General features: G+C 38.1%; 1 protein-coding gene across 3 annotated transcripts in view; it reads right to left on the bottom strand.

Annotated features, from left to right (window-relative positions):
* Window positions 1-12,045, bottom strand: part of LOC109985509 (protein diaphanous homolog 3) — a 167,203-nt gene that overhangs the window by 111,429 nt on the left and 43,729 nt on the right. For all 3 annotated transcript variants that reach the window (XM_065952839.1, XM_065952841.1, XM_065952840.1), the window contains 6 exons: window positions 11,817-11,933; window positions 8,420-8,538; window positions 8,255-8,319; window positions 7,051-7,155; window positions 5,178-5,504; window positions 3,199-3,313 (listed from right to left, as the gene is read on the bottom strand). In XM_065952839.1, the coding sequence (XP_065808911.1) occupies window positions 3,199-3,313; window positions 5,178-5,504; window positions 7,051-7,155; window positions 8,255-8,319; window positions 8,420-8,538; window positions 11,817-11,933 (848 nt within the window). The remainder of the gene's footprint in view (window positions 1-3,198; window positions 3,314-5,177; window positions 5,505-7,050; window positions 7,156-8,254; window positions 8,320-8,419; window positions 8,539-11,816; window positions 11,934-12,045) is intronic.

Genomic DNA, 12,045 nt, shown 5'->3' with positions numbered 1-12,045 from the left:
GAGTAGCCTTTTTATTGCTGAACCTCATGGCACGACTAAGGCTTTAACAAGAAACCATCTAATAGAAGCTGAAAGAAGGCATCTTCAATAAAACTCCTTGGTGCATCAAGATGATACATACGTTGTTAGGAGTTAACTGGAACACAATTACTATAAAGCCAGAAAACGAATGTAAAAAAAACAACTAAAGAGAGGTGGACAAAATGGACCACAAACAGGAGACACAAATGACCAGCCCCTATTTGTGCTGGTATAGGCTTAGACTGCCGGGGACATTGATCTCTCTGTCTCTGTATGTATTCACATCATAATACTGCATGCCACTTTCTGTAATTCTTCATGTAACTTTGAAGTTTCGAACCACATATCTTCCTGGGAGCCCCTGAGCTTCCTTGTCTCATAGGTTCCTCTGGATCGTTGGGTGTTTAACCAGGGAAAAAAACAAATCAATAGAACTGTGCTGCTCTTTTCCTGCCTAATAATTAAAGGTAATTTTGGCCTGCTTAATATTAAACTACTTTACTAATAAGTTTTGGGATGAACATTATGGGGAGAATAACATTGCAAAACAGGAGGAGGTTATGTGTGATAACTTGAATTGTAAAACAAAAGCAAAGAGAATAAGAGACAAAGTGCTCTTGGGTGAAAGTCCAATGAAGTCAACATTTTAAATGCTAACATGATAAATCAACATTCACAATCAAACACACAATTTATAAAGTCCATACTAAAGCCAACTGCCGCCCTTTCCCTTCAGTAACATGCTGTATGAGCTGTCAGATCTCCTGTGGCCAATGCTTTTCTCTAATTGCTCTATTATAACTTTACAAATGTTAGGAAATGACAACCCTTCACTGTTTCTACATAATTGAAAGGTTCCATTTATTTGTATGGTTTAGGAAAGGCTAAGACTTGAAAAATGAGCAAAGAAATCAGCTCACATATTCACTATGCTCTAATTCAATTTGATTTGCTCCGACCTTTATCTAAAAGTAAAAACACCCATTTATTGCAATTTGCTCATAAGGATGTGTGTTAAAGTGGCGCTGACCCTTTGCCGAAAACCACAGCCCACCTCTGAATAGACAAACACAAGAGCCATAAAGCCTTATTACCGCTGCGAATATTATGTCTACTTTGACAAATAAAAAATGTGTTTTGCTTCTCCAAATGTGGTCATTTAAATTCTGTTTGAATATGTCGTTCCAGCCTCCTCCTAAGACTTTGAATAATTTTATTTATTCACTCAATTAAATTGAGGTCTTCAAAAATACAACAGTGATGGTCTCTAAACAAACAGTTCCAAGTCCCCATCCAAAGCCAGTGGTTTGTGTACAGGATGCCGGGGATCGTGTTAGAAAACAAGAGTGAGAAGCACCAACATAACAAAAGAAAAAAAAAAGAGGTCCAAGGGAAATAAATGAATATTTAATAAGAAAAACTGTGTGAATACTGTTTCATACCGTGTCCTGTTTAATGTTTAATGCTGATCCAGATGCTGCTGCTCTTAAGTGAGATGAAACATGATGCTACATGGCTTTGTTAATAAGAAGACAAGCCCACACGCACGCTCACTGACACGCAGCAGCGGCAGCAACTGGGTCCAACAGCTGAACCCATCAACCATGCTGCTCTTACAACCTCCACTGGGACGGGAGGAAACGAGAGGAACACGACTAAGAGAACAGACACAAAACATGAGAAAGATTTAATTTAGTCTAATATTTCATGTCTTTACCACTGAATGTGAAATCCATTAGCAACGAGCAGACAAACCTGCCGAATGAACAAATGCAGGAAAGCAGTGATTTTGAGTGCATCCTCAGCTGAGGGAAAGTGTGTAAAATAAAATATTGAATTTGAGCATGTACAGGCTGTGGTTCATTACCCTAATAGAAATTGTCTGCTGATGGATATCCTTCCTTTGCCCTCTCTAGACTTCACCTGCTTGACTGTTTGTCTACCTGTTTGCTATTTAAAATGTGCCTCCATTATTCAGCACATTCATTCGATCGGGAACAACGGTGCACTTGAGTGTAGGGGGTCTTGTGGGCCTTGAGATGAGCAGCATAGAGTTGTGACAGGTAGATAACACCTGGATGAATAATTCAACTTGACGTAGGCAAGCCGAGAGAGACGAGAAAGAAAACCACACGACATGTGAATAAATCATCAGGGAAGGGACTAATAGAGAAAGCACAGGAGAGTACAAGACTGATAACATCTCGTGCTTCCTCCTGCTCTCGCGTTGATCAGTCCAACAACCTTGTACATGAATATTAGAGATCTTGCCAGCCTTACTAATGTATGAGGATGTCGTGCTATTGAGCAGCATTAGGATAACCAGGGTTAGTAAGAGTAGGTAAAAGGAAATCCTAAACAGCATGCGCACCTTTTGGGCCTCGAATTCAGCAATGACTGTGTCACTGAATAATTTAAACATAACCAAATCGATTGATATAAACATATTATACTAATAGTTCTTATGTTTGCAACACTGAAATTACTCATTGGATTATGAGTAGCACCTAGTTTTATAAATGTGCAAAAGCATGAAAAATATATGAAGACAGACGCTGTGCTGTTTCTTTTTTTTTTTTTTGTCCTCATCTCCCACCAGTACATTACAATAGCACATCAGGGATGATATTGGCCATGACAACTTTGAAACAAATGAGGCAATGAAAAGAAATCAGCATTCTAGACCATTTTGGGTTCATGAGACCTCTATCTATGCTTGAAACAGCACATGGAATTGGACCAAATTGAGCTCCAACAAATAAGGAATGATTTTGTCACACAGAGATCCATTTACTGAAAGTGATGAAAAGCAGTTTGTTTACCAACAGTAGCCTAGGGGGTTGGTGCGAGCACTGTGCTGTATCTTTGTCATACAATTCCCACTAAATGAAGACACATAGCCAATTACTCACAAGCACAGATGCGCAACACAAAGGCAGAAATCCCTTCACATTTCTCCTCCTTGTTTAAATACTCCAGGCTTTCTGAGAAACAATGATGATTTCAGCCTACATGTGACAGTGATGAGTCAGAGAGCACGGAGATGGAAGGGAAAGTGAGGTGAGAGAAATAAAGAGGATGTACTGTAGAGAAAAATAACATGAAGAAATAATCTAAGATGGAATAGAAGTTGAGCAACATGGAAGCAACAATGAAATGTATGATGTAATATCTGACCTGTTCTTTGGGAGCAAAAAGTCAGAGCAACCCGGCTGAGTAAATCTGGTTTTGCGTACTGGACATCGTCAGCCAGCACCCAGAAACAGCCTTCTGACATTTCCTGGGGACGAATCTGCAAACACACATCCACAGTCGAGCACATTTAGTTAACAAATGTTTTTTGTTTTTTTAACAGTTGATAGAGACGACAGATGGATACATCATTCCTCTCGGATATAATTTACATTTTCATTTTTTGGAGGGTGGCATACGTAAGCAGTTGCTATGTAACAATTGCTTGTATGACTGTCTATTAGGTTTTTTACTTTGTAATTGACAGTATAATGTATAAATACATGCAAACAAACATACGAGAAACAGCAAGTCTATACTTTATTTGGAACATGAAGGAATAGGAAGCTGTACTAACTAACATGTAGACTTCTTTGTCAATATCACTACAGCCACTGCAAGGATAACGCAACGGAAATGAGTAAGGCAGTTTAAGTCCATGACATTTCAAGATAATAAGCACAGTCTTGAGACCTTTTCTTTAGAGTCTGCCAACATGTTGAATGCATTCAAGAGAGAGGCAGACTAAAGCAGTTTGCCCTGCTTTACACATTAAACATCACAATACAGTCAAGTGTAACCAGGTTTAGACTTTTAAGTCATTGAAGCATACAACAAGTCCATTTACATGATTGGCCTAGTGTAGTGAGGAGCAGTCATGTCTCTTAGGTTTGAACATGCTAATAAGATATAAAGAAATCTCTGCTGAGTTTATATACCTTGCACTTAAACTGCTACGTATATTTTATTTTAGACCCTCTGGCAATACTTTCAAAAAGAACACTTCCTGTAACTTGATGAAGATGCTAATACTGCTGATGCGTCGGAAAATTAAACAGGATGCAGTGATTGCAAGCACCAACTGTGAACCAGGTGAATCTTGGACTAAAGCTAATTTTTAACTGATAACCAAAGCTCTATTTTATCTCTGTTGTTCACTACATTTTTACTTTACGTGTTGTGCTTTTTTTTTTTTTTTTTTTACGGTTGTCATATTGTTCTTTTATTTCTTACGTAGAGAGATGCCATTTAATTTCATTGTACCTTTGTATGGAGACAATGAAGTTCATTCTGGCCCCATTAGTGCTGGATGTGTAAGCTAACAACTCTTTTCTAAAAGTAACATTGAGACGGTGACAAGCCAACAGCATGTGAAGGCTTTATACTTGATGTTCATGAGTTTTATGTCATTGAATCAAATAAAACTCTTAAACTGCTTTAGCAGTTCAATAATAGTGTGAAGTTTCAAATCTTTGCACTGAGGAAGTTTCAGAACAGCTTTGTCCCAAACATAACCATATGTGGGGGGTCTCATACAGCTGTGCCACAAGTCCTTCTCATTTCCTACTAAAAGGTGTGCTTGAAAATCCAAGCATATGGTTCAGTTTCCTGAACACCTGTACAGATGTTCAACTGAGTTTTAATAATTAATCAAACCACGAACTAATATCACTTGTGGTGTGAACTAATATTGCTCTGCAGGGAATCACATCTGTAGAGGCTGCGGCTACGCAGACAAAAGCATCTGATCATCTGTTATTTTCAATTCTTTCTGGTTTGGCACAAAAGTAGAAAGTTGTTGTTTAATTCTTAGAAAAACATCTGTACTCTTCAGTTGCTGCCAATGAACATCAGGAAAGGGCCAACAAAGAGCAAAGAAAAAGAATACTATAAATACATGGCCTAAATTTGAAGTTTGGTCGTCCCAAACCTCATGTTAATTAACCAAGAAAAGTTGAAAACATGACAACTTAGATCATGTAATAAAAACACCTGCGATTATTCCACTAATCATTTAGTAATTTTTTTCCTCATACACAGGTCTCACGTTTTCCAACGCAGTGTAATAGTTTGGGGATAAAACCTGTTTTTATGATTCTCTAAAATATTCAATCTTTTAATAGAAACACATTGCAGAGACTTACCTTGGACCAGTTGAGGCGCTTCATAGAGGTCTCAGGCTTAAAGTCCTTCTTTGGCCTGAGGCCATAAGGCAGAGCGTGGTGGGTCGGGGAGCCTAGTCCACCCCCAAAGCCTGGAGGTGGTGGTGGGGGGGCACCAAATGGAGGAGGCACTCCAGGTGGAGGAGGTGGGGCAGGACAGCCTGGTAAAGGAGGAGGAGGTGGAGGCGGAGGAGGGGGAGGTGGCACTCCAGGTCCTGCAGATGTTTGTGGAGGCCCAGACGGGAAGGCTGAGGATGATAGTGCTGGTCCGACATTGGCAGAGGACAGAGTCACAGGTACGGCTCCAAACTGGATTGGCAGAGGGAAAGAATACACTGTATGTGGTGGTATATGCTTTTGTTTTATTTTTGTTGGATTGCTTATGTTCTGACTTATACAGTATGAAGTATTTTACGTTAGTGTTTAAGTGTAAACGTGTAAAGTTTTTTGTTTCGGTTTCTGTAAGTGGACTATTTACACAAATATTTTTGACTCTTGTTATTCTTTAATGAATGACCAAAATAGAAAACATTAATTCATTCATTCAAGTATACAAATAAAATAAGCAATAACAAATGACAAAGTCTTACAACGATTGACTAATTTCAAATGTGAATTGTATTGTTATTCTGTTTGATGTTGATTAAGTGACTTCTCTTAACTTAACCTGAATGTTTTTTTTCGTCTCATCTTGATTCTATAAATATTTCCTTAATGTAAACTATTTCCATTGTTTCTGGTCAGAAGGAAATTGTCCAGAGAATGCAACTGTGATAAAGAAACTTTCCCCCACAAAAATAAATCAAAAAGGCTTACATGGGGGGTGGGGGGGACTGGAATCAGAAAAACGATTGTGTGCCTTTCTAACACCACTGTGGGTAATGGAGGCGTGTTCTCTCAACCATCCAGCACGGGCCAAATGCTTATCAACTGCCCACTTTCTGTCCCAAAAAATACCCACAATAATTTGTTTTTGCCAAAGCTAAAAAATCAAATGGTATAACCTGAGCTACAAAGCTTGGCAAATTGTATCATACAGAGCAAATGGCTTATTGATCCATGCACCAGTTTTAGATTAAAGACGCACACCAAAGGTCAGCAATGGGCCCTCCCTCTGCCACTGCCTCCAGAGGAAAGAACACCTTCGTTGAATTAACAAGTGTATGTGTGTGCGCGTGTGTGTGTGTATTGATGAGGGATGTACTGAACGGAGACAGACAGGCAAAGACAGTGAGACAAAGAGTGTATTCAAGTGAGTGTGCGTGTACCTGTATTGACCATCGCCATTTGAACCAAGGCACTATTTGAGTATTCATTCTGTGTTTGCGCTTTCAAATTGAAAAATTATCAGGAAAATAAAAGGAAGTTTTCTTCCCTTCTCTGAGCGTGTAGTTATCTTGGTGTGGGAGCAACTCTCATGGGTGACGGGGGTTTGGGGAGGGGGGCTGAGGAGTGGCCCAGTTGTGAGGTTGAAGGGGGTTGTCAGAATAAATTGCTTTCAGAACTATTTCCTCTTCTGGGATAAAGATCAGAGAATCAGAAACAGCCAACATGGAGGACTGGTCAGTATTCTCATTAGACTTTGTGTCAGCTAGCCAGTGAAGCAACCTCTGTGTCAAACCTGAATACAGGCTCTGGTAGATAAAACTCCAAGGCCATTCATACAATGCACCCAAAAAAATAAATAGGAAAATGTCATAAAGGGGAAAAAAGAAGGAAGAAAGCTTAAGTTCGATTTCCAAGCTAGATTCGGTTGTTCAGCAATCAAATCAGGTGTTTTCATATATTTCACACACAAGAATAAACACAATTTAAAAAATCTGACATGAACAACAAAGATAAACCGGTCTTTTACCTGGGACCTGAAGGCCTGCAGCTCTGTTTGGAGTTCAGCTATTTTGTCTTCACACTGCTGCAGCTGAGCTTGAGCCTCCTGTCTGCTTAGAAACTCTTCATCAAACTAAACAGAGAAACGTATATCCAAATTGATCACACGAGCACATACTGATTTTACAATAATGAAACTGAGAATCAAAATAAGTAGTGTTCATTAAAATTATTTAAGTCTAATGGAGTAATTATGTCATGTAATTATCATTCAATCTACCTTGATTATCTTCATTCACTGATTGAATTTTAACCTTTTGTCAAACACATATTCATTAATAAAACTAGTTAAGTACCAAACGCAAATGCCAATCAGTGAGCCCCATACTTGTAATCACTATCCACAACCTGCTGCTACTGCGAGTCCAATTAATCAGAGCAGCCAACGCATCTGATCTCACACATTTCACCAAGCATGGGTGTGTGTGTCACTGTTTGAATGTGCTTTAAAAATGAAAGAAAAGAGGTTTGGTGTATTGTAGGGCGATACTTTTAAAAGTTCTGTTTCCTTTTCCTCTGTGATTAAGTTACAAGCTTTAAATATAGACGATTACAGAGCAGCTCAAGCAGTGGCACACAGTGACAAGAAGACAACTGGTTATGTATCCAAAGTGATTCCAAAAGCAAGTTTTATATTTCTGTTCTCAACCTGCAAAAAGCTGGGGTATTTTAACATTTGTTATTGACAGCAGGTACTCTTTACCTCTGATTATTCAATGTTTGGTTTCTTGGATTTTAAAACCAGATTTGAGCGTTTAGAAGTTATCAGTCTCATTATTATATCATAGCCAGCTGTCATATCTATGTGTCTGCACTGCCTGCAGTCAGTGACAGAGCCGCGCCGTCACAGCCCCTTCATGCTCACTTCCAAAATAAGCCTTTTTCACTTTTTGAAAAATAATCAGAGAGTATTTGAAATCTGCTCACTGATAGCAGCAATTTTACGGTATACTTGGCTTTAAATTCCCTGCTATGATCTTGCTTTAATATGTTTTTATTATACAAGCTTCCAGGGATTGTCATTGTATTGTTGCTCTAAATTGTTGGTTTATTATCTTACCAGATGTTATTGTATAGAACAAATAAGGAAAGCAGGTGTTACTTTTTGCCACTTGGTGTAGTGAATGTGAAGTAGGATGAAAATGTCAGTCGCTGTCTTTGTCAATACTTGCCTTCTGTGCCAGTTCTGAGGCTCTCTGTTCATACTCATCACTGCGAGCTTTATCTACACACACCTCTGAAAACAAAACAAACAAAAAAAAATACACAATTCAAATCACTGATGCATTATTGAAAAACCTGTGATGCAAATCAAATATGAGAAGTGTGAGACTTGCCCAAGAGGTGGCTGAAGTCCACATCTAGGCGCTTGCGGTAACTGAAGTCTGGATCTGTGCCACTACGGTGGAGCACAATCTGAGACACACACTCCTCGATGATCTTAAAGTACTGGGGCCTAAAAATGGAGATGAGTCGGACAAGACAATCAAAGGACACATCGAGCAAACAACAAAAGGCAAAAACAGATCTCCGATTAGGGATTCAAATTAAAACCTAATGCTCACAGGACAGATGATTGTTGAATTCAACTTACACATTGCATATGGAAACATCTTACATGCTTAAAAGTCAATGACCTGATGGAGTTAACATAGCTATCTGGTCCAAACAAAAAATGATGATAAAACTCATACACCTTACCGTATATTACACCACCACAATGCCAACCAATTAGAAGAAGAAAAGCTGACGCGTTTGACGTGACATATTCTGTATGATCTCTCTTAATGTATTTTTGTATTATTGTAACTGCAGGACAGAGTCCAATACAAATGTCCTTATGGGGATAATACAGTATATCTTATCTAATGTTAATAGGGAGTTGAAATAAATAGATACATATAAAAACAGATCTTTCAGGATTGTTTGTTGTGATATTACAATAATGAGACACATGCTGTTGTTACATATATTTGTTCATTTAAAATGCAAACAGACTAAATCTTATTCATTTAACATTTACACCTTGATAAAAGAACTGCTTTGACGGCACTGAATAATGGGAAAACAAACACTAACTTATTAGCATTTCTCAGTTCTTGAGTCAAGTCGTTACACTGGCTTCATTGAATGCATTTATAGCACGATAACTAAGGGCAACCGTTCAAAAAATAAAAAGGAGATAATATAATACAACAGATGACATTCAAGGCATGGAGCCACAATGCTATCACAATCACAAGTTAAAGGGAAGTGTCTGTTTGATCTGCTCATTATCTTACAACAATGCCACTGAGTTCAAATCTTCTCTACACCAAATCATTACTAATGCTCTGATGAGCTGAGATAAATCGGGGACACTGCCTCCCACCTCTCCTTAAAACAATAAAGTGACTCGATCTGATAGTATCAACACCATTTCTGTCATTTAGAAGATTAGAAACATGATGGAATCACAGTTTGAAAGACAATGTCTTAACAATCAGATCGAGACTGCTGTCGTACAAGTTTCTCATGTCGCTCTAATTACCGTACTCTTTGACTTTGCAACCCCTTTGTAAAAGAGGACTTCCTCTTTATATATATATTCCTGACATCGAAGGAACCTAAAATTAAATAACTGATGATTACTACAGCAGTCAGTTATGAGAGATGCAGGGCATTAAAAGGATCACATTCAGATGCCCTACGTATTAATGACGAAAATTAATCATATCAAGAGTTTGGAACTGCCGGAGGGAAATTCTAAAAATATATCTGAAGCCAACAAAAACACTCTAAAGAGCAACACCATATGGTCGGGAATGAAAGGGAAAAATATGCAATCAATCATGCCATTAATTGAAGTCAACACATTTGTAATACCAATTGATGTATGCAGATAGATTGTACAAAAGTGATCTTGTTTTGTGCCTCTCACATGTTTATGAAGAACAAATACAAACCGAAATGTTATATTCAACTAAGTCAAAATATGTTTCATCTTGACGTAATGATGATTTGAACATAAGTTATAATGTGATATATATCTTTTAATAGTATTATACAAAAAAATGCCAATAGTCCCTGGACTGTTGCAGAGGCCATTACAATCTCAGGCCCACATTAATAGCTTTGAATCACTTGTCCAATCAGAAGTCTAAAACAAAGATTTCCAAGTAACAGAAGGTGGAAATGACCAAAACAACCTAAAGCCTGAAAAATGTCTTGAACCATGAATCATTGATCAAAGCTATTGGCCTACACGTTCATACTCTAAGCTCAGCTCCGTTTATAAGGGGCTATACACTTATTGAACTCAAATGCTGCATGTCCCAGGCTACATAATACAAAGAAAGAAAAAAAAAGCATACGTGCTGTAGTTAAGAATTAGGCAGCCCAAATATCCTTAGAATGGATATTACATGGAGAACAAGGCTAGATAAATACATTTTGACATAATCCTGTTTAGCAGATTAAATCGGAGAAGCAAGACAAAATGTTTGATTTTTGTGTTGGACTCTTTTCCAAAATATGCTTTTAAGAAAAAGGTTCTTTAGGCCATTAAATGTGTCTGCTGTCTGAGATGCTGTTTAGTTACAAATATGCATTTGTTGCTTTAGTTCCCACTATAAGAGCAGACAAAAACACTATGGAATTAATTCCTGAAAGTCTCTTAACACTTTCACTTCTTCCCACTGGGTGGGATCATTGGCTCCATACAACATAGGGCTCCATGCACACCGCCTCGACATGGAAAGGAATTACAAGCTGCCCAGGCCTGCCAAGCCTAGTTAAGATTGATAAGGTATTGATTAATAGCTATTGTTAAGTTTTCTGTAGGGCAAAGGCACTAAATGGTCAATAAACCTTCTTTTTCAGCAATAGATTCCAGACATAAACTACAATATTAAACTATTAAATCAAACTCCTATTTGGTATGACTTTAACTAGAATAATGGTGGTTATCTGTCAGATTATATATAAAGTGGACAGTATGTACCATGGTAATTAAGGACTGATTTCAACTAAACAGTCAATATTTCATAATCATTTTAAAATAAAGGAAATTCATCAGACAGAGCAAGAACAGAGTGACAATTCGGGTGTTGATTTAGAGGTAGGGAATCTGCAGGTGTTGCATTTCATATTCTTCAGATTAAAGCTCCATCTTTTGATGAAGCCAAGGTTTAACTCACACCCAGCTGTGAGTGAACCAACATAAAATAAGCCTTTGAAAAATACCATTAAAAGGAGATGAGAAACACTCTAGAGCCAGGGTTGCTATAGATGGCTTTGAGATGAAAGAGACGGCATTCTCTTTGTTAGCCAATGTCATTGAAAGGGTTTAAGGCAAAAGGAGTGAGACCTCCACAAACCATAAGCTCTCCACTAGTGTACATCATTAACAGAAAATTAACAAAAGGAGGTAAGACCTTTCCTTGTGTGCGTATTCAGCTAAGATGTGAGATTAAAACACTACATGTCAGTCATCCTTATTATCACAAAGACGTTGATGTTTTAGCGCTTTTGACACTTCTGACAAAAGCCAAAGAGCTGTTCTTAAAAGAGAATTATAGAGCTGATGAATAGATCTTGTGGAAAGTAAAGAATTCATAGAAAGTGTAATGCAGACAGAGGAAGGCATTGTGGGTAAGAGTAAAAAAGAGTAGGGGGGGCTCAAACATATGCTTGCATCATTCATACTGAGATCATTAAAAGGTCTTTGTGTTGGTGTGTGCAGTTGATTTTTACCTGACCAAGTAGTCATTGCGTATAAGCATCAGGTGCTGAAGTATGGACAGGAAATAGGGCTCTGCATTGCTGTCCTTCACCATGCTCTGCACAATGCTGAACACATCCCCCGCATCAGTGCAGGGAGTCAAGGACTCATACGCAAAGCAGAATACTGTATGTTCACATTAAAAAAATGTAGCAGCTACTGGAATTTGAAAAAAGGAATACAAAAGAAGTGATTTGGGGA

The sequence above is a fragment of the Labrus bergylta genome, chromosome 3 (genome assembly GCF_963930695.1).
Source record: "Labrus bergylta chromosome 3, fLabBer1.1, whole genome shotgun sequence".
Classification (NCBI taxonomy): Eukaryota; Metazoa; Chordata; class Actinopteri; order Labriformes; family Labridae; genus Labrus; species Labrus bergylta.
This window is presented reverse-complemented; position numbering and strand designations above follow the sequence as displayed.